This window comes from Biomphalaria glabrata, chromosome 7, assembly GCF_947242115.1.
Source record: "Biomphalaria glabrata chromosome 7, xgBioGlab47.1, whole genome shotgun sequence".
Taxonomy (NCBI): domain Eukaryota; kingdom Metazoa; phylum Mollusca; class Gastropoda; family Planorbidae; genus Biomphalaria; species Biomphalaria glabrata.
The window spans coordinates 27,665,201-27,692,317 of record NC_074717.1 but is presented as its reverse complement, the minus strand read 5'-3'; the positions used below and the strand labels follow the sequence as shown (position 1 = coordinate 27,692,317).

At 38.5% G+C, this 27,117-nt stretch overlaps 1 protein-coding gene across 2 annotated transcripts in view; it reads right to left on the bottom strand.

The window, feature by feature from the left end:
- Positions 1-27,117, bottom strand: part of LOC106064155 (beta-1,3-glucan-binding protein-like) — a 40,216-nt gene that overhangs the window by 1,229 nt on the left and 11,870 nt on the right. Inside the window, exons 5-12 of one of the 2 annotated variants that reach the window (XM_056034637.1) lie at positions 25,499-25,620; positions 24,836-24,910; positions 22,521-22,644; positions 20,229-20,396; positions 18,353-18,430; positions 10,014-10,110; positions 8,453-8,518; positions 7,991-8,114 (exon numbers count right to left, since the gene is read on the bottom strand). In XM_056034637.1, the coding sequence (XP_055890612.1) occupies positions 7,991-8,114; positions 8,453-8,518; positions 10,014-10,110; positions 18,353-18,430; positions 20,229-20,396; positions 22,521-22,644; positions 24,836-24,910; positions 25,499-25,620 (854 nt within the window). The remainder of the gene's footprint in view (positions 1-7,990; positions 8,115-8,452; positions 8,519-10,013; positions 10,111-18,352; positions 18,431-20,228; positions 20,397-22,520; positions 22,645-24,835; positions 24,911-25,498; positions 25,621-27,117) is intronic. The other variant, XM_056034638.1, reaches the window with a different exon arrangement.

Sequence of the window (27,117 nt, the reverse complement as noted above, 5' to 3'; positions counted from 1 at the left end):
GGGCTCTAAACACACAAACATCAGTGTCAAACCAGGGCTCTAAACACACAAACATCCGTGTCAAACCAGGGCTCTAAACACACAAACATCCGTGTCAAACCAGGGCTCTAAACAAACAAACATCCGTGTCAAACCAAGGCTCTAAACACACAAACATCCGTGTCAAACCAGGGCTCTAAACAAACAAACATCCGTGTCAAACCAGGGCTCTAAACACACAAACATCAGTGTCAAACCAGGGCTCTAAACACACAAACATTAGTGTCAAACCAGGGCTCTAAACACACAAACATCAGTGTCTAACCAGGGCTCTAAACACACAAACATTAGTGTCAATACAGCGCTCTAAACACACAAACATCAGTGTCTAACCAGGGCTCTAAACACACAAACATCAGTGTCTAACCAGGGCTCTAAACACACAAACATTAGTGTCAAACCAGGGCTCTAAACACACAAACATCCGTGTCAAACCAGGGCTCTAAACACACAAACATTAGTGTCAAACCAGGGCTCTAAACACACAAACATCAGTGTCTAACCAGGGCTCTAAACACACAAACATCCGTGTCAAACCAGGGCTCTAAACACACAAACATCAGTGTCAAACCAGGGCTCTAAACACACAAACATCCGTGTCAAACCAGGGTTCTAAACACACAAACATCAGTGTCAAACCAGGGCTCTAAACACACAAACATCCGTGTCAAACCAGGGCTCTAAACACACAAACACCAGTATCAAACCAGGGCTCTTAACACACAAACAGTGTCAAACCAGGGCTCTAAACACACAAACATCATAGTCGAATCTCGGCTCTAAACAACGGAAAATGTATCTTTTTAAATATACTTTTTAAAATTATGCCATGTGCCATGAGCCAACATTATTCTAGTTATAGATCTATATAAATTATATTATTACTATATTGTTTTTTTTATTATCTATTGTATATAGACCTTTGTGAAACACTTCTAAACCTTCTCTAAAATAAGTAAAACATAAAGAATACTTTGTTCAATAAGACAATGCTTCCTTTATACATCTTTCAGAGCGACTATTTGACTGTGGAAAGTTACGGTGCAAAACTATGAAGCGATATATTCAAACCAAAGAGTTTGTCTCTAGTATTCTATGGACTATACTATAAGTCTACGCATGGTTTCAGTGTTTATCTTAGCTCGACCTATCACAGATCTCTGAGACGAAATAGAATTAAATGGTTTCAGATTTGATCCATGTTGTTTCGCATCGCAATTTTTTTCTATTAAAAAAATTCTTTGAGTCCTGTGCGAAGCCCCAACCAATTGGAGTCTATGGCCGGCCCTGGTTCAATTGTCTACATGTTATTTTAGTCCAATTTTATTCTCCGTAGAAACAGAACTTCCCTTGTATATTTTGAATGCAAAGTGCGTCTTTCTTATTGAGAAATTAATTTAATAATGAAATATATTAAGATTATCATGTTGTGGTTATATAATGTAAGTTAAAAAAAACTTAAGAAAATGAAAAGAAGAAGATTGGCAGAAAATAAACATTGTTTCCAACGAACTAGTACAATAAACAATGACTCCACATTGAAAGATCATTGTTTCCAACTAACTAGTACAATATCAATGACTCCACATTGAAAGATCATTGTTCCCAACGAACTAGTACAATAAACAATGACTCCACATTGAAAGATCATTGTTTCCAACTAACTAGTACAATATCAATGACTCCACATTGAAAGATCATTGTTTCCAACTAACTAGTACAATATCAATGACTCCACATTGAAAGATCATTGTTCCCAACTAACTAGTACAATATCAATGACTCCACATTGAAAGATCATTGTTCCCAACGAACTAGTACAATAAACAATGACTTCACATTGAAAGATCATTGTTCCCAACTAACTAGTACAATATCAATGACTCCACATTGAAAGATCATTGTTTCCAACTAACTAGTACAATAAACAATGACTCCACATTGAAAGATCATTGTTTCCAACTAACTAGTACAATAAACAATGACTCCACATTGAAAGATCATTGTTTCCAACTAACTAGTACAATAAACAATGACTCCACATTGAAAGATCATTGTTTCCAACTAACTAGTACAATATCAATGACTCCACATTGAAAGATCATTGTTTCCAACGAACTAGTACAATAAACAATGACTCCACATTGAAAGATCATTGTTTCCAACTAACTAGTACAATAAACAATGACTCCACATTGAAAGATCATTGTTTCCAACTAACTAGTACAATATCAATGACTCCACATTAAAAGATCATTGTTTCCAACTAACTAGTACAATAAACAATGACTCCACATTGAAAGATCATTGTTTCCAACGAACTAGTACAATAAACAATGACTCCATATTGAAAGATTATTGTTTCCAACTAACTAGTACAATATCAATGACTCCACATTGAAAGATCATTGTTTCCAACTAACTAGTACAATATCAATGACTCCACATTGAAAGATCATTGCTTCCAACTAACTAGTACAATAAACAATGACTCCACATTGAAAGATCATTGTTTTTAACTAACTAGTACAATAAACAATAACTCCACATTGAAAGATCATTGTTTCCAACTAACTAGTACAATAAACAATGACTCCACATTGAAAGATCATTGTTTCCAACTAACTAGTACAATAAACAATGACTCCACATTGAAAGATCATTGTTTCCAACGAACTAGTACAATAAACAATGGCTTTACATTGAAAGATCATTGTTTCCAACTAACTAGTACAATATCAATGACTCCACATTGAAAGATCATTGTTTTTAACTAACTAGTACAATAAACAATGACTCCACATTGAAAGATCATTGTTTTCAACTAACTAGTACAATAAACAATGACTCCACATTGAAAGATCATTGTTTCCAACTAACTAGTACAATAAAAAATGACTCCACATTGAAAGATCATTGTTTCCAACTAACTAGTACAATATCAATGACTCCATATTGAAAGATCATTGTTCCCAACTTACTAGTACAATATCAATGACTCCACATTGAAAGATTATTGTTTCCAACTAACTAATACAATATCAATGACTCCGCATTGAAAGATCATTGTTTCCAACTAACTAGTACAATAAACAATGACTCCACATTGAAAGATCATTGTTTCCAACTAACTAGTACAATATCAATGACTTCACATTGAAAGATCATTGTTTCCAACTAACTAGTACAAAATCAATGACTCCACATTGAAAGATCATTGTTCCCAACTTACTAGTACAATATGAATGACTCCACATTGAAAGATCATTGTTTCCAACTAACTAGTACAATATCAATGACTCCACATTGAAAGAACATTGTTTCCAACTAACTAGTACAATAAACAATGACTCCACATTGAAAGATCATTGTTTCCAACGAACTAGTACAATAAACAATGACTCCACATTGAAAGATCATTGTTTCCAACTAACTAGTACAATATCAATGACTCCACATTGAAAGATCATTGTTTCCAACTAACTAGTACAATAAACAATGACTCCACATTGAAAGATCATTGTTTCCAACTAACTAAAACAATAAACAATGACTCCACATTGAAAGATCATTGTTTCCAACTAACTAGTACAATAAACAATGACTCCACATTGAAAGATCATTGGTCCCAACTAACTAGTACAATAAACAATGACTCCACATTGAAAGATCATTGTTTCCAACGAACTAGTACAATATCAATGACTCCACATTGAAAGATCATTGTTTCCAACTAACTAGTACAATATCAATGACTCCACATTGAAAGATCATTGCTTCCAACTAACTAGTACAATAAACAATGACTCCACATTGAAAGATCATTGTTTCCAACTAACTAGTACAATATCAATGACTCCACATTGAAAGATCATTGTTCCCAACTTACTAGTACAATATCAATGACTCCACATTGAAAGATCATTGTTTCCAACTAACTAGTACAATATCAATGACTCCACATTGAAAGATCATTGTTTCCAACTAACTAGTAGAATATCAATGACTCCACATTGAAAGATCATTGTTTCCAACTAACTAGTACAATAAACAATGACTCCTCATTTAAAGATCATTGTTTCCAACTAACTAGTTCAATAAACAATGACTCCACATTTAAAGATCATTGTTTCCAACGAACTAGTACAATAAACAATGACTCCACATTGAAAGATCATTGTTTCCTACTAACTAGTACAATGAACAATGACTCCACATTGAAAGATCATTGTTTCCAACTAACTAGTACAATAAACAATGACTCCACATTGAAAGATCATTGTTTCCAACTAACTAGTACAATATCAATGACTCCACATTGAAAGATCATTGTTTCCAACTAACTAGTACAATATCAATGACTCCACATTGAAAGATCATTGTTTCCAACTAACTAGTACAATAAACAATGACTCCACATTGAAAGATCATTGTTTCCAACTAACTAGTACAATAAACAATGACTCCACATTGAAAGATCATTGGTCCCAACTAACTAGTACAATAAACAATGACTCCACATTGAAAGATCATTGTTTCCAACGAACTAGTACAATAAACAATGACTCCACATTGAAAGATCATTGTTTCCAACTAACTAGTACAATAAACAATGACTCCACATTGAAAGATCATTGGTCCCAACTAACTAGTACAATAAACAATGACTCCACATTGAAAGATCATTGTTTCCAACGAACTAGTACAATATGTTTGTAAAATGTTTTACATGTTTCGGATGTTCCTTCAGAGTTGAAGATAGTTTACTTCCTAGTCCATACCTCCCGCAGGACGACGGGGGATGGCAGCGGGCAGGGTTTGAACCCTCGACCGTCGATAAATCCGAACGACAGTCCAGCGCGCAAACCGCACGACCAGGCAGCCATCCAATATCAATGACTCCACATTGAAAGATCATTGTTTCCAACTAACTAGTACAATATCAATGACTCCACATTGAAAGATCATTGTTACCAACTAACTAGTACAATATCAATGACTCCACATTGAAAGATCATTGTTTCCAACTAACTAGTTCAATATCAATGACTCCACATTGAAAGATCATTGTTTCCAACTAACTAGTACAATATCAATGACTCCACATTGAAAGATCATTGTTTCCAACTAACTAGTACAATATCAATGACTCCACATTGAAAGATCATTGTTCCCAATCTACTAGTACAATATCAATGACTCCACATTGAAAGATCATTGTTTCCAACTAACTAATACAATATCAATGACTCCACATTGAAAGATCATTGTTTCCAACTAACTAGTACAATAAACAATGACTCCACATTGAAAGATCATTGTTTCCAACTAACTAGTACAATATCAATGACTCCACATTGAAAGATCATTGTTTCCAACTAACTAGTACAATATCAATGACTCCACATTGAAAGATCATTGTTCCCAACTTACTAGTACAATATGAATGACTCCACATTGAAAGATCATTGTTTCCAACTAACTAGTAGGAAACCAATGACTCCACATTGTTTGATCATTGTTTCCAACTAACTAGTACAATAAACAATGACTCCACATTGAAAGATCATTGTTTCCAACGAACTAGTACAATAAACAATGACTCCACATTGAAAGATCATTGTTTCCAACTAACTAGTACAATATCAATGACTCCACATTGAAAGATCATTGTTTCCAACTAACTAGTACAATATCAATGACTCCACATTGAAAGATCATTGTTCCCAACTTACTAGTACAATATGAATGACTCCACATTGAAAGATCATTGTTTCCAACTAACTAGTAGGAAACCAATGACTCCACATTGTTTGATCATTGTTTCCAACTAACTAGTACAATAAACAATGACTCCACATTGAAAGATCATTGTTTCCAACGAACTAGTACAATAAACAATGACTCCACATTGTTTGATCATTGTTTCCAACTAACTAGTACAATATCAATGACTCCACATTGAAAGATCATTGTTTCCAACTAACTAGTACAATAAACAATGACTCCACATTGAAAGATCATTGTTTCCAACGAACTAGTACAATATCAATGACTCCACATTGAAAGATCATTGTTTCCAACTAACTAGTACAATATCAATGACTCCACATTGAAAGATCATTGTTTCCAAATAACTAGTATAATATCAATGACTCCACATTGAAAGATCATTGTTTCCAACTAACTAGTACAATAAACAATGACTCCACATTGAAAGATCATTGTTTCCAACTAACTAGTACAATAAACAATGACTCCATATTGAAAGATCATTGTTTCCAACTAACTAGTACAATAAACAATGACTCCACATTGAAAGATCATTGTTTTTAACTAACTAGTACAATAAACAATGACTCCACATTGAAAGATCATTGTTTCCAACGAATTAGTACAATAAACAATGACTCCACATTGAAAGATCATTGTTTCCAACGAACTAGTACAATAAACAATGACTCCACATTGAAAGATCATTGTTTCCAACGAACTAGTACAATAAACAATGACTCTACATTGAAAGATCATTGTTTCCAACGAACTAGTACAATAAACAATGACTCCACATTGAAAGATCATTGTTTCAAACGAACTAGTACAATAAACAATGACTCCACATTGAAAGATCATTGTTTCCAACTAACTAGTACAATAAACAATGACTCCACATTGAAAGATCATTGTTTCCAACTAACTAGTACAATAAACAATGACTCCACATTGAAAGATCATTGTTTCCAACTAACTAGTACAATAAACAATGTTTCCACATTGAAAGATCATTGTTTCCAACGAACTAGTACAATAAACAATGACTCTACATTGAAAGATCATTGTTTCCAACGAACTAGTACAATAAACAATGACTCCACATTGAAAGATCATTGTTTCCAACTAACTAGTACAATATCAATGACTCCACATTGAAAGATCATTGTTTCCAACGAACTAGTACAATAAACAATGACTCCACATTGAAAGATCATTGTTTCAAACGAACTAGTACAATAAACAATGACTCCACATTGAAAGATCATTGTTTCCAACTAACTAGAACAATAAACAATGACTCCACATTGAAAGATCATTGTTTCCGACGAACTAGTACAATAAACAATGACTCCACATTGAAAGATCATTGTTTCCAACGAACTAGTACAATAAACAATGACTCCACATTGAAAGATCATTGTTTCCAACGAACTAGTACAATAAACAATGACTCCACATTGAAAGATCATTGTTTCCAAATAACTAGTACAAACTGTACAATATCAATGACTCCACATTGAAAGATCATTGTTTCCAACTAACTAGTACAATATCAATGACTCCACATTGAAAGATCATTGTTTCCAACGAACTAGTACAATATCAATGACTCCACATTGAAAGATCATTGTTTCCAACGAACTAGTACAATAAACAATGACTCCACATTGAAAGATCATTGTTTCCAACTAACTAGTACAATAAACAATGACTCCACATTGAAAGATCATTGTTTCCAACGAACTAGTACAATAAACAATGACTCCACATTGAAAGATCATTGTTTCCAACGAACTAGTACAATAAACAATGACTCCACATTGAAAGATCATTGTTTCCAACTAACTAGTACAATAAACAATGACTCCACATTGAAAGATCATTGTTTCCAACGAACTAGTAGCCTACAATAGACTTTAATCTACAAGCGAAAGAACTTAAAAACCCGATTTCCCAAATGCTGAACAGTGAACGAAAAATAAATGGATGGTTTATTAAAAGACTTTGTTTACCAATACTTTCATATTTTGTACACCTGGCACATCCAAAAGTGCCTCCATGGACGATAATCTCAAATCCAAATGTGCCTTCATGGACGATAATCTCAAATTGAAATGTTTACTTTGAATGTGGATTATAATTATTTAAAATGATAAAGAGTTAAAAAGAAACTTACATCAGTATCAAAAGGCGCCATTTTCCCAGCCGCTCCCCAAATATTTCGACCAGTGAATCTTCCCAGGTTCCAGAATCCAGCATCAGGTCTGACTTCTAGAACTCTGTCGTTGTCTACAAAAATGCTAGAGTATAAATAGCAACAAAAACTAGTCAACACTAATACTGACTAAATAAATAGCAACAAAAACTAGTCAACACTAATACTGACTAAATAAAAAGCAACAAAAACTAGTCAACACTAATACTGACTAAATAAATAGCAACAAAAACTAGTCAACACTAATACTGACTAAATAAATAGCAACAAAAACTAGTCAACACTAATACTGACTAAATAAATAGCAACAAAAACTAGTCAACACTAATACTGACTAAATAGAATGCACTACAGAGTGCATGAACAATTATTGTAACATAGTATAGTCCACTACTTAGTTATTCTTAGAAAACTGGTACGTACTTCATACTGTTAGGTGTCCACTCAAGTCTCCACGTATGAAACGACTCGTGCCAAGAGTTGCCTCTCCTTTAGAACAAATGAATATTTATCAGTATAGTCTTCTTCCTTAGAATTTGTTTCGTCAATTCAGGTGCGATAAATGATTAGGACTTTTTGATCATACTTTTTAGTATTATTGTCACAGTCTCGGTTGACAATGCCTGTTAAAAGTTCACCTCAGGTTAAGAGGTTGAAAAGACACGTGAAACTCCTGATATCGAAACAGGAAGTAAGGATGACTACATGGACTTTTAGTCCGTCTAGTAGTATCCTTTTGGTCCGGTCTGGACAGTAGTGACTTAAAGAGTCAAATAGTAATTTTGAGTTAAGTAATATCTTTTGGACAGTCGAAGCCAGTGGACACTTGAGACATGTATTTCTAGTAGTTACTATCCTGTACTATTATTATTGAAGTATCTGTTACCCGCTGTGATGCGGACGTTACTTGAAGTCTATTTTGGAGAGTTTGACATGTTGGATCTATTTGATACCCGCTGTTATGCGGATGTGACTTTGTTTCTTATTGGATCATGTCACTGCCAAGAAGTGCAGTATTATTATTGTCATCAAATAAACTTTATATTTTGTCTGCCAAAGTGGATTTAAGTCCGTCTGTAATATCTATGTTTGTCAAATGTCACGTGTGACTCCAGGAAGCACGAACCCAGCATTCTACGACATTCGCGATACATTAATAGTAACCAGTCTCATGTGTAATATTATAATACTACGTCAAATCACACTTAACATTGACCATTATACGTGCGATTGGGACTTATTGATCATGATACCTCGCTAATAGCTTTAGTCGTGCTATGAATAATACGTTTTTTCCCGTGAAAATCAAGTTTCAGAAAGCTTTGCCTGGACAAGACACAAAGTGCATGGGTACCGAAAGATCTCAAAGCCCAGCAAATTAGAAGCAAAATCTTTGCAAGACATTTTTGGAAAGAATCTTATCTAACTCTAATTAGAACAGAGATTTACCGCCCAAATTTGGACCTGATGACGCTGGTCAAAATCCGTATAATTATTTTGGGCCCTAATACTAACAAATGTTAAACACTATCAGAGATGTTCTCTATCAGTTTTTTTTTTTAAAGATTAATTATTTGGATCTCTATAATTGACATGAAGACCTTGTTTGTGTTCAGAAGCGGATCCAGGACTTTTGAGAGATGGGGGTGGGGGCTTGTGCTCTCTATTCTATGAAATTTAGTTTTCTTTCAGTGCTTCCCCGGAAGTGTCCCAGGCCAGTCCATTTTACTTTCCTGATTGACACTACATAGGAGTCAGGTCTAGAAGAAGGACAACAGAGTGGTCTGGAGGCGTAGGTCTACAATTCATTTCATCTGCGTGGATTGTCTTCAAATGTGTGTCTCCAAGACTGATCTTTAGAACATATCGCAAAGGGAATCTCTTGCTCTGGCTTCATACACAAACATTTATTTTTAGATATTATTATGTTGAAGATATATGCAACATTATGTTTATTTCATATGTTGTGATCTGACTCTCTTACTTGTCTACTGTAGTGAACTGCCATCGGTCGTTCTTCCAGTCTACACCCCAATGCAGGGTACTGCTGAATGAATTGACGCCATACGGACCAGGATTGCCTGAATAGTGAAGCAGTAGTTAGGTCTTTCTAAACACACACAACAGAAGTGTAAAACAGAAAGCGAACTGGAAATAGAGAGAAAGACACAGAGAAAGAGAGAGAGAGAGAGAGGGAAATAATGAAAAGACAATTAAAAGAAGAATATTGATTGGCTCACTCTCCACCACGTGACTGGTATAGTGCAAGTGTATGAAAAGTTAATGCCAACTTTAAAATATTGACTAAATGTACCAAAGACTTATCTATATATACATATAAGTCTATGAAATGTAGGCCTACATTATAAATAAACGAAAGAAATAAAAAGATAAATTTTTAAAATGGCTCCAATCAAACTAATTAACTTCTAACTTCCACACAAGGATGAAAGTGTAAAAACATTAGTAAGTGAACATTTGAACGCCAGCACTTGGAGTTGGTAGTTTTCAAAGTACATAAAAAAAATTTATCTTTCCAACGGATATATTTGTTAGCTTATAGGAGATTCGTTGTTTATTTCTACGTTGCAAACCATTTAACATTAATAACGCGAGGCGTGTGGCTGAGGGCTTGACTTCCGAACCGATGTCCCTGGTTCGAATCCTGGTGAAGACTAGCATTTTTAACTTCGGGATAAATGGGCACCTCGAGTCCAGCTCTAATGGGTACCTGACATTAGTTGGGGAAAAGTAAAGTCGGTTGGTCGTTGTGCTAGTCGTTGTGGGTGTGACGAACCGTTTTAGCTCACTCGAGGTATCACTCAGGTCTAAGCATTTAATTAATTTATGTACTCGCTATTAATCATCAATTGCTCTAATTTAGCGTTTAAGCGCTAAAAACACAACCACCACCCCTTCAATCCAATCCCACCCCCTATGGCAGCGATGTCACATTTGACTATCCCCACCTTGACACGTGTCACACTAGACTCTTGACAAGAGTACACTCCCTCCATCTATCGTGGCAAACATCCGTTGACCCCCCTCCTTCCGGGAGCGGCTGGTCACTTCAAAGTACCCATTCAACTCAACGCCTCGAGCAACGCTGTTCGTCTGGCACTAGCTTTATCAAGGTATAATCTCCCTTGATGTGCCGAGCTCTGATAATCTCCCCTTCATAATCCACCTGACCACCTGGGCTGATTTCCTGGACTTTCAACTCGCGCCTTCGCGCAATGTCTATCCCCCGGAAACGCCGTCACGGTCAAGCGAGGATCTCTTTGTCAAAGACGCCAGATAGTCTAGACCACCTTTGCACTTATCTCCCGCCACTCACCCCCCCCCCCCTTCTATCCACGTGTATATGGACAAACTTCATCGTCCGATCTCATTCACGCTGGAGAGCCCACAGGGAGCACATCTAACTCTTGCTTGAGCTCTAGACTATTTTCATTCCCTTATTTCACTTTGGATTGGTGGTATGTAACTTAGTAACGTGCTTGAGAACCATTTTACTTAGTAATGTATATATATATTTGTGCATTTATTACTACATTATGTGTGTATATATTTGTGCATTCTTATCATGGATAATGTAAGTAGATTACTGTATACTTATATTTTATATCATGACTTTGTGGCTAAATGTTCAAGCCATCTGGACTAGATTCTATTAACAATTCTTACCAGATGTATTTAGCTCTTTAACTATTATTAATTTAACTCTGATATATTAGCGCTCGGCACGAGCTTTTAATATATCATCATTGATTAATTCCTTGGCAGGGAGTTATCAAAGCATTTCTGTAAACATGTCTTATTGCTGAGTATGTATCTACTTATGCTCTATGTTTACTTATGTGGGAACATGGGCGAGTATCAGACGTTGATCTCTCCTTCCCCTGTCATCTCATTTATCTAAGAGATGTATGTACTTGCTACTCACCGTGATTGGTGAACGTCACCTGTATTACTTATCATATGTCACTTACTACTGTTTGTTATTTCCCTTTACGGGAGTCCCCATTATTATTGTTATCTCCCTTGATGGGACACTTTATTCATTTGTTGGTTCCCTTTGATATTTAAGAAACTAGCTTATAGTTTCTCTACATAAGACTGAAGATGTCCTTCACGGAAAGACATCTACCACCCAGTGTTATCATTATGGCTAAGCCGATTATCACATCATATCGTTGCAGCTTTTATCTATAGGCTACATCCGCCTGAAATCTTAGCAACCTAAAGCTGATAGCAGATTTGCTGGCACCAGATCTGTAGACATCAGACCTACTCATCCTTCAAGAGTCCAAGTAACAACGCTAGCCACAGACTCGTCACTGGCTTAACTGATTGGTAGACGCAGCTTAGCTCTGCAACCATACAAGTTGGACTGCACATGGAGCCTGGATCCACTACGCCAGCCCACCAGCAGACAGCATCAGTATCAGCCACACCAGTCTCACCAGTGCAGCACAGGACCAAAAGCTAAGCAACCAGCCTAATGACACTCAGACCATTTGGTTCTAATATCTGATGATGATAGTCTCCTAATGTAAATACGCTAGATCCCATTCTAGCATCTGTACAGCATTTTACCTTTTAACTATCCTTTGTATAATAAACTGTACATAATTTTACATCTAAATATAGTATTTGTTGCCTGCATTATAACGCTGTGCTTGTAGTTTATATGTGCAAGTAAGGATTCTCAAACTATAAAATCCCCTAGACACCCAAAACGGCCAAATCTTGAATCCGACTTGTCACAATGGCGAGCCTCGTCCGGGATTTACCCAACTAATACTGCAAGCACAGCAGGCAACTCCCCAGTATTTTAACCATCATCATTGTTAGAGCACAAGACTAAAGAGTGTCATTCAGAGCTATTTTAATTTTCTAATTTTGTATTGCTGTAATTGTACTTCTTTTACAGGTTCTTAAGCACCAAACAAAGGCTGATACCACCTTTCCTATAACTCTTAAGTAATTGCTTTCAGCATCTCCATCATCGTCTCCACCTCTTACTCTACCTTCCGCTTTTCCCCTTCATTACCCACCCCTCACCATCCTAGCACCCCTCACCACCATGGCAAGTGGCACACGCTCTAAAGCGGACTCTGACATGAAACAAAAAATAGCTGAACTCAGAGAACTCGCGGCCGTCATATATGACGATGAGGCAAAGCAGAAAGAATATGTGAGGGCAGAATTGGAGAAGGAGAAGAAAAGGGAACATGAAATAGCTATGGAAAGAGAGAAAAGGGAAGCTGAAGTAGCTATAGCTATAGCTAAAGAAAAGGAAATCACGGAGCGGGAAAGGGAAAAACAAATAACTGAGAGAGAAAGGATAACCGCGGAGAAAGAGAACGGAACCGCCAGTCAAGCTTCCTCCGGATCTCGCCCGGCTAGCCCTGCCTCCCAGCAAAGTTCCTCAAACGGCCTACCCCACATGCCAATGGAGCACTTCGACGACAAGACAGAAAACATCGAAGTTTATCTTGTCCGCTTCGAAGAAGTTGCGAGCTACTACGGTCTGCCAGAGGAGAAATGGTGCTTCCGGCTATCCCAATGCCTCCGAGGCAAAGCCTATGAAGTATACTCTAAACTCTCCTCCGGCCAGCGAGAAGACTACGCAGCCCTCAAACAGGCGCTACTCGTCCAATTCGAGCTGACTGCCGAGGCTTACCAAAAGAAATTCAGGACATCCCGCCTAGAGCGCCGAGAGACCTACGGTAATCTCTGCGACAGGTTGGACAAATACCTGAAGAGGTGGCACACTCTTAGCGAACTGCCAGAGACTTTGGACGGCCTAGTGAGCCTCATACTCGCAGAGCAGTTGCTAGAGTGCATGCCTAACGAGGTCAAAATCTTTGTAAGGGAGCAGCAAGCCGCTACACCAGCCGACATAGCTTCAGCTGCAGACCGGTACGCGACTGCCCGCAAAGACGTTAAGGACATCAAAAGCAAAACCTCAGCCTCGGACAAACCAGAGGACCAGCCCACTTCTTCCAACAAACACGCTCCTTCTAGCCAACCCTCTCCTTTTACTAAACCTCATCACCAAAAAGCACCAATCCAACGACCAGCCACGCCTACTAGCTACGACAGACGAAGCCACCCGCCTCGACATGGCCAGACCAATAACCATCACCGTGACCGGAACAGCACGAGTGATCACAGGCCCAATCGACAGCATCAGGCCCCACGTACTGTGTCAGCCATGACTGAGCTCCCTGAACCCTCTTTGCATAATCAGCCATCGCCTCTTGATGAGGAAGAGGAGGACTATTACGTCATATCAGCGCTGACCGTGGCCCCTGAACCCATTGCTTGTGGCCTTACCCAACCGATACCGCCTCACCCCATCATATCACCCCCTGGGGTAGAGATTATTCTGATTAACGGATCTCCTGTCCAGGCACTATTCGATTCCGGATGTGAGGTGAGCTCTGTCATCAGCAAAGCACTGGTCGACCCATCGGATCTCACTGGTGGATCAGTGACGGTTCAATCTCTAGACCGTGGCATTCCTCCGAAGGTGTATCCTATCGCTCGGGTCCACGTAGAATGGTACATGGCACCATTGATGCAGTAGTCATGGACTCGCCAGTATACGACTTTGTTCTAGGCTCCAGGTACATACCTCTAGGAGTTGTCAATAAACCATACTTCTCTCTGCCTGTCGGTAGAATGACAAAGCAGAAACGTGGCAGCAACCAGCTGGTTGGAAGCCCTGGTCGCCACTCTAACAAACCCTTTACTGGCTCTTCAGCCAAGCTCAAGCCGCGCCACCCTGGCACTGGCACTGCTAGGAAGTCACGAGGTAAGCGAAATACCTGCACTCGTGAGAGTTCTTGTAACTCCCGCTCTTCAGCTATCAAACCACTAATGCCTGGCACTGATCCTGCCAGGAAGTCACAGAAGAAAGTGAACTTTCACTCTCGTGAAAGTGGGCCTCATCACAGCTCCACACCCCCTATAAGGCCACTCTTCCCTGACATTGACCGTGTCAGGAAAATTAGAGGTAAGCCGATCAATCGCACTCACGAAGAAACGCCTCACTATGGCTTTAGAGATAAGCCCCGTCCAACGTACGCGCATTGGGCACTCCGCCATAACACTTATCCCACTTACTGGTCTGCCCCAAGAAGGAGATGTACCCAATCCTATCAACCCGGCCTATTACCCCAGGTTTCAAGAATTGCCCCTTCCACGTGGCAATCCGCCTGCGGACAGAACATAGGCGACAGCGGACCCTTAGGACGGACACCCCTCTGGACCTTGGCAACCTCTTAACTACTGGGAAAGTTTTCTTAAATGCTACGACCGACAGTAGACGAAACTTGAGCGATACCAACGTGAGCACTTTATAGATCTTTTAACCAAGACCTATCTTACGCGGGGAGGGTTGTGACGAACCGTTTTAGCTCACTCGAGGTATCACTCAGGTCTAAGCATTTAATTAATTTATGTATTCGCTATTAATCATCAATTGCTCTAATTTAGCGTTTAAGCGCTAAAAACACAACCACCACCCCTTCAATCCAATCCCACCCCCTATGGCAGCGATGTCACATTTGACTATCCCCACCTTGATACGTGTCACACTAGACTCTTGACAAGAGTACACTCCCTCCATCTATCGTGGCAAACATCCGTTGACCCCCCTCCTTCCGGGAGCGGCTGGTCACTTCAAAGTACCCATTCAACTCAACGCCTCGAGCAACGCTGTTCGTCTGGCACTAGCTTTATCAAGGTATAATCTCCCTTGATGTGCCGAGCTCTGATAATCTCCCCTTCATAATCCACCTGACCACCTGGGCTGATTTCCTGGACTTTCAACTCGCGCCTTCGCGCAATGTCTATCCCCCGGAAACGCCGTCACGGTCAAGCGAGGATCTCTTTGTCAAAGACGCCAGATAGTCTAGACCACCTTTGCACTTATCTCCCGCCACTCACCCCCCCCCTTCTATCCACGTGTATATGGACAAACTTCATCGTCCGATCTCATTCACGCTGGAGAGCCCACAGGGAGCACATCTAACTCTTGCTTGAGCTCTAGACTATTTTCATTCCCTTATTTCACTTTGGATTGGTGGTATGTAACTTAGTAACGTGCTTGAGAACCATTTTACTTAGTAATGTATATATATATTTGTGCATTTATTACTACATTATGTGTGTATATATTTGTGCATTCTTATCATGGATAATGTAAGTAGATTACTGTATACTTATATTTTATATCATGACTTTGTGGCTAAATGTTCAAGCCATCTGGACTAGATTCTATTAACAATTCTTACCAGATGTATTTAGCTCTTTAACTATTATTAATTTAACTCTGATATATTAGCGCTCGGCACGAGCTTTTAATATATCATCATTGATTAATTCCTTGGCAGGGAGTTATCAAAGCATTTCTGTAAACATGTCTTATTGCTGAGTATGTATCTACTTATGCTCTATGTTTACTTATGTGGGAACATGGGCGAGTATCAGACGTTGATCTCTCCTTCCCCTGTCATCTCATTTATCTCAGAGATGTATGTACTTGCTACTCACCGTGATTGGTGAACGTCACCTGTATTACTTATCATATGTCACTTACTACTGTTTGTTATTTCCCTTTACGGGAGTCCCCATTATTATTGTTATCTCCCTTGATGGGACACTTTATTCATTTGTTGGTTCCCTTTGATATTTAAGAAACTAGCTTATAGTTTCTCTACATAAGACTGAAGATGTCCTTCACGGAAAGACATCTACCACCCAGTGTTATCATTATGGCTAAGCCGATTATCACATCATATCGTTGCAGCTTTTATCTATAGGCTACATCCGCCTGAAATCTTAGCAACCTAAAGCTGATAGCAGATTTGCTGGCACCAGATCTGTAGACATCAGACCTACTCATCCTTCAAGAGTCCAAGTAACAACGCTAGCCACAGACTCGTCACTGGCTTAACTGATTGGTAGACGCAGCTTAGCTCTGCAACCATACAAGTTGGACTGCACACGGAGCCTGGATCCACTACGCCAGCCCACCAGCAGACAGCATCAGTATCAGCCACACCAGTCTCACCAGTGCAGCACAGGACCAAAAGCTAAGCAACCAGCCTAATGACACTCAGACCATTTGGTTCTAATATCTGATGATGATAGTCTCCTAATGTAAATACGCTAGATCCCATTCTAGCATCTGTACAGCATTTTACCTTTTAACTATCCTTTGTATAATAAACTGTACATAATTTTACATCTAAATATAGTATTTGTTGCCTGCATTATAACGCTGTGCTTGTAGTTTATATGTGCAAGTAAGGATTCTCAAACTATAAAATCCCCTAGACACCCAAAACGGCCAAATCTTGAATCCAACTTGTCACAGTGGGTCACAGAAACAGATGACCTTTACACCATCTGCCCTATAGATCTCAAGGTCTGAAAGGGGTGGGTACTTTACTTTTTTTTTTCTTAACAACAATAATATAGGGGTCATTGGATCACTCTTAGGTACTTATGAACAGTATGACATCACTACGGGCCCTTGACACATGCAAGTCTAATTGTGCTGTTATTTTATGTCTCAAGTTAAAGCCTTCAGTATATTTGGGCATTAAGCTTCTAATCATTAAATTTTCATGTTTACTATTTATTTCCTATAAGACCTGAATTGCTATTTCTTTAGATCTACATTTAAAGTGCGCAATCACTCGGTTACCTCTCTGTGACTTTATCATGTTTACCTGACTCTCCAGTTGTGTTATTGTGACTTTATCATGTTTACCTGACTCTCCAGTTGTGTTATTGTGACTTTCTCATGTTTACCTGACTCTCCAGTTGTGTTATTGTGACTTTCTCATGTTTACCTGACTCTCCTGTTGTGTTATTGTGACTTTCTCATGTTTACCTGACTCACCAGTTGTGTTATTGTGACTTTATCAGGTTTACCTGACTCTCCAGTTGTGTTATTGTGACTTTATCATGTTTACCTGACTCTAAAGTTGTGTTATTGTGACTTTATCATGTTTACCTGACTCTCCAGTTGTGTTATTGTGACTTTATCATGTTTACCTGACTCTCCAGTTGTGTTATTGTGACTTTCTCATGTTTACCTGACTCTCCAGTTGTGTTATTGTGACTTTATCATGTTTACCTGACTCTCCAGTTGTGTTATTGTGACTTTATCATGTTTACCTGACTCTAAAGTTGTGTTATTGTGACTTTATCATGTTTACCTGACTCTCCAGTTGTGTTTCTGTGACTTTCTCATGTTTACCTGACTAAATAATACAATATGGTCGTACAAAGCCTCACCTCTAGACTCCATTATGTCAATTTGACCTGAACGAGGAAATTCTCCATAAACATTTTGTCTTGGTAGCATTGAAATACCTGTTGTCAAGAGCGTGAGTCTATAAGTAGTTTTATATACAATCATTCATAAAGATATAGACTAACACACTGACCTACATAAATCTATTGCTTATGGATAATCGGACTGCCTAGTGTATGGAAAGAGCAACAACGTTAATGCATGACCTAAGATGTACACCTTTTCCCTTTCAATCAAGTGTCATTACAGTGCAGGGAGCACTAGGAATGGCTCGTCAAGAGACAAGCTGGCTGGACAAAGGGAAAGAATGGACAGATATCCTGAAGCTGCTGACCGGGAAGAGTGCATCACATGACCCCTAAGACGAATGTCACGTGAAAGGTGCTGATGAGTTGATGATGACATACTGTCTTCTTTAGACTAAACACTAGAGTTATTCTAGAAGTCAACGTTCCAGCCAATCTGTTCTCACCGTGGCGTGAGTGGGGGCTTTAACTGGTTGGCTGCTACTCTCTCTCTCCACCTTCTTTACTTCGCTAACTTTTAGATACCCCCACAGAGGGGACTAAACGGCCTACAGACATGAAATTTAAATCTCACCGAAATTCGACATCAAGTAAATCTTGGGACACCAGTAACACTTGTTGAACAGTAGATGACGAAGTAGAAGTATGGGTGTTAATTATAGATTAATTAGGATTAATTATAAGTTACTGTAAGAATGTGTTTATGGTACAGTCTTGGATTCGTAGACTAGTTAAGCAATTAATAACACACACACATCTATACAGCGTCGGGAAATTGTTTTTCAAACTCTTTTGAAATGTTCTTAATTTCGAACAATTGCTACAAATCTTTATCATTACTACTAGATCTAGTCTAAGAAAAGAATTAGTTTAAAAAATACCTTGTACCTTTCCAGCTATAGGATGTTCAGTGCGCTCTGGTTCAATCTTTTATAGACATGGGGGAGAGGGTAACAAATAGAAATTCTCAGTGCTGCCTTTAGCTAACAACTTTTCTAGAGCCGGGACTCGATCTCGGGCCTTTGATAGGTATCCAAGTGGTTTGTGCCATTCAGACACAAGTGATTAAGAGATGTTATTAATGCGGGTGCAGGAGAACCAATATAAATGTGAGAAATTCATTTACATTATTTTAATGTACAGGATCATAGACGTATTTGTGTATTTGTATGTAGTATGTAATACATTGACTTGTCAATTAAAAACTGGAACGAATTTCCTTCCTTCCAACGTTCAATAAGACAGACTCACCTGGTTACAGAGACACACATATGTTTGTTTACAGTAAAGTAGAATAATAGCACGGACCGTTTCGTCACAATGTTAAGTCTAATATAAGTTACAATTAGATCTCTTTATGTCCAGAAAGTGAAATCGACCTAATGAATCCGAATACTTCAAACAGCACAGCGTGATAAAATGATATCTAACCTAATAAAGAACTAGAATGCTGCAAGACTTTTTATGCAGGAATAACCTGTTCGGTATACGTCATCACGTAGTTCACGTGACCAGAAGGTTATATTCAACGAATGATACAGGGAGCCTTGCAATAACTATGGCGTTATTCCCGTTAACATTGACTTGATCTACGTTTTGACTGCTCAACGACTACAGGAGGATGACTAATTTAGCTTTATAGTCACAGGTTCTCTCGTCCTGTCACGTGATTCATAATCATTTATACAATCCACGTTTGTCCCACTTGAGTTATAAATTCTATTTCTGATACAGAACAATAATGCTACGCTTCACAGTGTCACAAGAGACCTGGCAGAATACCTTGCACTTTGTTCTCATTGTAAATAACAATTTAAAATAACACATGTACCTGGCCAGAGCCAATCTCCTTTCGGAATCCTTGCTCTGATCTCCACAATGCCATATCTCAAGGTTGGCTTGCTCATAATCTTACCAGACATGACCGGAGGCAGCAGGCCGAACTTGCCTTCTCGATGGCAGCCATAATTATTTTTGTTTGTACAGTAACCCCAAATATCTGCATGGAAATATAGGACATTAATTCAGTCTCTCTGTTCTTAACATATAAATAAAATTTAATAATAATAATAATAATAATAATATAAATAAAATAATAATAAGTCATTGTTTGCGAGTCTTGAAATGAAAGAATACAGCATTTCCTTTGAGTACACAGACCTAGTTAAGTTCTGTATATTTTATTACGTATAACGCAAACAAAACCGTTGTCCACTAGGGGTCAAGTGAAGTGCTTTTTTCGCCGTCTTCTCCTCTCTTTGGTTCTTAAATGTCCCGCAACCAAAACTTAAATAAACATTATGTTGAATGTATTGTATTTTATTTAAGAGCTGTTGTTCTGATAAGTAATAAGCTTTAACCACGTGTCGTTTTCACTTCTTGAGTCATGTGACATAATGGGGAACTAACTATTTTTGATTACTTGTAAAGTTAGGAGTGATTCCCCTTATGTAGTTTATAAAAGGCCTTGCAAACTGTGCTTAGTTGCCACTTGCTCCTGAGTTACCAGCTTGACCACTTGACGTGTGTTGTGAATAGTATTTTTTTTTCTGTTAGTGGTCGTGTGTCATAGGGTACTCGGAGAAGTGTGCCCTGCTCTGGAGATCTTTGGGCTAAGTATATGTGTGCTAGCAGGTATACCTGATGACAAAATAGCCAAGCTGCAACGTATACAGAACAACGCCGCTCGAATAGTCCTTAAAAAAACTAGACAAGATTCTGCTACTACGCTCTTGCGCACGCTCCATTGGCTTCCCGTGAAAACGAGAATCGATTACAAGGTCGCCACACTTTGTCATCAGTGTATATATAACAATGAGATGCCCTTGTACCTTAGCGAACTGATTACTCCATATGTCCCCCAGAGAGCCCTGCGCTCAATGGACTCAACGCTTTTAGTAGTGCCACGTTTCTCCCTCAAAAGCTACGGTCTGCGTGCTTTTTCAGTTCACGGACGAAAGGTTTGGAACTCACTCCCCATTGATCTCAGACAGACAACATGCTACAACCACTTTTAAGAAGAACATTAAGACCTATCTGTTTAAAACTTTTTTAGATTAACTGTCATTTTAGCTCTCATGTTTATATTTGTAATGTTGTTACAGCGCCTTGGGCCTACATTTCGTTTGTTAACAGCGCTTTATAAATAAAATTATTATTATTATTATATCTTTAGTATTATTGTATTTTATATAATGTATTTATTGGTAGATATAGCCTCAAATGATTTCCAGGCAGTATATTTTTTACCCTGATGTTCTGCATCCTGAGTACTCCCAAACGTGACATATTTTTGTAACCTTTCTCTGAGGGATTCAACCTGTATTGAATCATCAGATGGACTTTACATATTTTATAGCCTTGTCTCTGAGGGATTCAACCTGTGTTAAATCATCAGATGGGCTTTACCAAACGGATGTCTATAGGTGGGATTCTATGAAGCTTGTAGGCTCATAGGTTTCCCTGAAGCCTATAGTTCATCATGACCCTTTTGTTTTTGTTTTTTTGGCTAAAAGTGGCTAGTGTCAGCCTGAAGCTTGTAACCCCATAATGGTCAAAAGTGGTCATGTGTTGACCTGAGGCCTGTGACCTTTATTTTACTCTTGTAAATGTGTATTCTCCAGAATGTGACGATAATGTAACATATGACTAGGGCTGTGTGCCATATTATTTTTGAGTATCATTTGTTTACTTTTTGTTGTGTCGGCCTGTGAGTTGATGGCCATGTATTTACACATTTATTTTACTCATGCAAATAAACTTTGTACATATATTTACCTGCGACTTTGTAAAGTCTTTTGTTGCGTACATTAGTTGAATGGTATACCTGGAGGTTATACCTAATAACCTAGGCAGTACAAGAAGGGACCAGTACACCTCTGGACGAACGTGCCAGCACACTTTTAACACTGACCTTTTGATCTAAATACCTAAATCTAGCTATAATTCTAATTGAATATTTTTAGCTATACCCGCTAATAGGAAAATTAATTGATCAAAATTTTGTTATATTGAGTGGGGTGCTCTTGTAGAATCAATCCCCATTACTATGTAACATGGGGTACTCTTACAAGCAACCTCATTTCATTTGTAACAAGTCAACAGAAAGGAGCTAAGCTTATACCATGGAGACAATAGAAACTAAGACATTGTGCATGTCCTGGCACCAAGTGAAGCTTACTTGCCACGTCCATGACTCCGTTGCGAAGAAAGTTATCATCAAATCTGGGATCACTTATTGTTGGGGTCTGTAACAAACAATGAAAACAATTGTAGGCTATGAGAATATTGATATATTTAATATCATTCACGGAATCATAAATCACTCTTAAGTCTGACGGGGGTGGCTAAGTGGTAAAGCGCATGGCTTCCGAACCGAAAGTCCCAGGTTCGAATCCTGGCCATGACTGGGATTTTTTATTTTGGGGAAAGGCACGATTAGGAACTAGCTATTTGTCACGGAAATATGGGAAGTTTTGACTTGAGACAATGACGTGACTAGGTGTTAGGGGGAGATAGCAAAACATAAGCCGATATAAACAGACTACTTTAGGACGCCTTAGAAGCTTGTTATGAACGTAGAGAGTTAACTGACATTCGATGGTTCCCTTCGTTGCTAGTAAACTTCTTGTTCAGTATCAGGGTAAACGGACTTATATTGATTGATCGACCTTTCGCCAGTGTTGTTGGATTTTGTTGAGTGTGACCTCCTTTGGTTTATCTGCATTAGACACCGCGGAGGCGCCTAAAAGTTGGCTGGTCGTTGTGATGGCTACATGACACCCCCATTAACCGTAGGCCACAGAAACAGATGATCTTTACATCATCTGCCCTATAGATCGCAAGGTCTGAAAGAGGAACTTTCATTTTTTTTGAAGTCAGACAAAAAAAAACTGGTCACTTAAATTCATGTTTATAACTTCCACCAGTGACTTTGCCTTGGGAAGTTTTGTACCATAAAAGAATGAAGACTACTCTTCGCCTCTCTCAAATCAACCATAATAAACAATAACCCATGCAATTATGTCACGTTCAGATATTGCGTGTATGTTATATCTCCTGATGCTTAAATTCTCATCACTGATAAATGAAATGAAAAACAAATTTCGTTCTGGGAGCTAAGTCTTGAGATCTTGGAACTTTCTGTCTCTGCAAAATTCCCCAGCGTTCCAGTACCACGTCATCGTGGTCTCCGGGTGAACACCCTGCTCTTAAGAGGGGTGGCCAAGGGTACTGGTTTCTGCCACTGATGAATGAGCAGTCGGCAAGTGTAAAAGTCCAACAAAAGGGTTATGTCCAGCCCCCCCCCCCGGGGGGCCCCGGGGCAACGATGAGTAAGAGACCTAACGGGTTCTTCGAAAAGCGGATAACGCTGGACACCAACTAGAGGGTTGGTCGGGTTCTCCTGGAACTCGGCTGATTCGCGAGTCTCTCTAATGGGCATAATTGGGTTGACTGGCACGGCCTTCGCAAGCTGAGTCGGGCGTCTCTTTCGCGCCCATGAGCTCGACTCTATCTAGCCCGTCCCCCGACGTCGTAGTTGAGGAGCGCGTCGTGTGGCATTTCTGATACTGGGGAGGACAAAAAAATCTTCATCAAACCACTCCCCATTGTGGGAAACTCTCAGGTCTCTGCAATTCAAAACATGATCGTTATCAACGTTGTATTTGTGTGTGTGCGTGCTGTCCATTGCACTCTAGTGTTAAAAAAAAAGTGCGCCCGGAAGTGTAGACACGGCTGACCAATGGGCTGTCTTATCGAGACAAATCGTTTTAGAAGGTCTGAACACTGAAAAGCGACATCGCAACAACTATGGGCAGTTTAGACCAACACCTGGTTACCACGTCACAGGTCTGACGTCAGTGTCCAGGCCTTCTGTAACGGTTAATCTCGGTCTAATGCACTGGGCGTCAGTTACGTCAGTTACAGCACAGCCGACATAAACGTAAACTAAGAAATAAAATCCAGTCATGCAGACACTCAGACATGGAGACACTCAGTCATGCAGACACTCAGACATGGAGATACTCAGACATGGAGACACTCAGACATGGAGACACTCAGACATGAAGACACTCAGACATGGATGACAAACATCTTCTCCTTCCTCAGTCATTACGACATCGACAGTGTCTTTCAGTATTATCTTTTGAGATGTCAATACGCTGTGGTCCTAACACCACTGATGTCAGCTTAACTGTATTATTATCACTCTGTGTCCACTCAACTCTTTTATCACTCTGTGTCCACTCAACTCTTTTATCACTCTGTGTCCACTCAACTCTTTTATCACTCTGTGTCCACTCAACTCTTTTATCACTCTGTGTCCACTCAACTCTTTTATCACTCTGTGTCCACTCAACTCTTTTATCACTCTGTGTCCACTCAACTCTTTTATCACTCTGTGTTCACTCAACTTAACATCTCTAATCCAATTACCGGTTGTATATAAAGCATTCCATTTTTTGTGAAGACATTTCTTGGTTCGTTGGTGTAGACCTGAAACTCCCAAGTCTGAAATAGTAAACAAAGGGAAACAACATTTGTCGTACAATTTATTATGGGAGACTAATTTAATGATCAGAGTTTCTACTAATGTTATAAATGTATTTCTGTTTATTGTTTCTCTACTTTCAGGCTTAGAGATCATAGATCAGAGTTATTGTTTAGTTGGCGACATGAAAGTTTGTGTGGCGTCCATGAAATTGTTTAACGTGAACATCTCCATTATATACATCTATATCAATAGAACTGATGCAATATAATATTTGCACAAGTTTGTTATGTAAAGGGAAATAAAAATGAAAAACGACATGAACTGCATTGTTCAGCTAAATATTGTTTTAAATGTCAGAATATAAAGCTGTCAACACTAATTATATTAAGCTATTCCCACAATACACTTAAAAAAAAGTGTGATAGATTTTTGTTAACTGCATTGTAAACCTAAATTCAGTATTGACAAACACTCATTCATGACCTAATCCTACATTAAATAGTCTGCTTTCCAGACGAATTGTTTGTATTGGAGTCCTGTCTGTAAAAACATTCACTAATAACATAACCACCTGGAAGGAAGATTTACTTGTAAAAATTAATTACCATTCCCCCATACATCGAGATCTCGTAATCCCAGTTTGCTGGGTTGATAGAGTTAAAATCATCCCTAAAAATGACTGCGCCTCTGATCCTTCGGCCTGGCCTGGGCAAGTGTTGATCATTCTCTGAGTGGACAGTTGCACACAATGACGTTGAAGTAGAGAACAAAATTGATGTCGTAAAAAAAAATAAATGTTGAATGATAATCAATGTCTAGATGTCGTAATACATAACAAGATGGAAATAAACACAAATGTAAGGATGTAAGACTATTGTAGGTGATGACCAGTTCTGTCTAACAAAATAAGGATGTAAGACTATTGTAAGTGATGACCAGTTCTGTCTAACAAAATAAGGATGTAAGACTATTGTAAGTGATGACCAGTTCTGTCTAACAAAATAAGGATGTAAGACTATTGTAAGTTATGACCAGTTCTGTCTAACAAAATAAGGATGTAAGACTATTGTAAGTGATGACCAGTTCTGTCTAACAAAATAAGGATGTAAGACTATTGTAAGTGATGACCAGTTCTGTCTAACAAAGTAAGGATCTAAGACTATTGTAAGTGATGACCAGTTCTGTCTAACAAAATAAGGATGTAAGACTATTGTAAGTGATGACCAGTTCTGTCTAACAAAATAAGGATGTAAGACTATTGTAAGTGATGACCAGTTCTGTCTAACAAAATAAGGATGTAAGACTATTGTAAGTGATGACCAGTTCTGTCTAACAAAATAAGGATGTAAGACTATTGTAGGTGATGACCAGTTCTGTCTAACAAAATAAGGATGTAAGACTATTGTAGGTGATGACCAGTTCTGTCTAACAAAATAAGGATGTAAGACTATTGTAAGTGATGACCAGTTCTGTCTAACACAATAAGGATGTAAGACTATTGTAGGTGATGACCAGTTCTGTCTAACAAAATAAGGATGTAAGACTATTGTAAGTGATGACCAGTTCTGTCTAACAAAATAAGGATGTAAGACTATTGTAGGTGATGACCAGTTCTGTCTAACAAAATAAGGATGTAAGACTATTGTAAGTGATGACCAGTTCTGTCTAACACAATAAGGATGTAAGACTATTGTAGGTGATGACCAGTTCTGTCTAACAAAATAAGGATGTAAGACTATTGTAAGTGATGACCAGTTCTGTCTAACAAAATAAGGATGTAAGACTATTGTAAGTGATGACCAGTTCTGTCTAACAAAATAAGGATGTAAGACTATTGTAAGTGATGACCAGTTCTGTCTAACAAAATAAGGATGTAAGACTATTGTAAGTGATGACCAGTTCTGTCTAACAAAATAAGGATGTAAGACTATTGTAAGTGATGACCAGTTCTGTCTAACAAAATAAGGATGTAAGACTATTGTAGGTGATGACCAGTTCTGTCTAACAAAATAAGGATGTAAGACTATTGTAAGTGATGACCAGTTCTGTCTAACAAAATAAGGATGTAAGACTATTGTAGGTGATGACCAGTTCTGTCTAACAAAATAAGGATGTAAGACTATTGTAAGTGATGACCAGTTCTGTCTAACAAAATAAGGATGTAAGACTATTGTAAGTGATGACCAGTTCTGTCTAACAAAATAAGAATGTAAGACTATTGTAA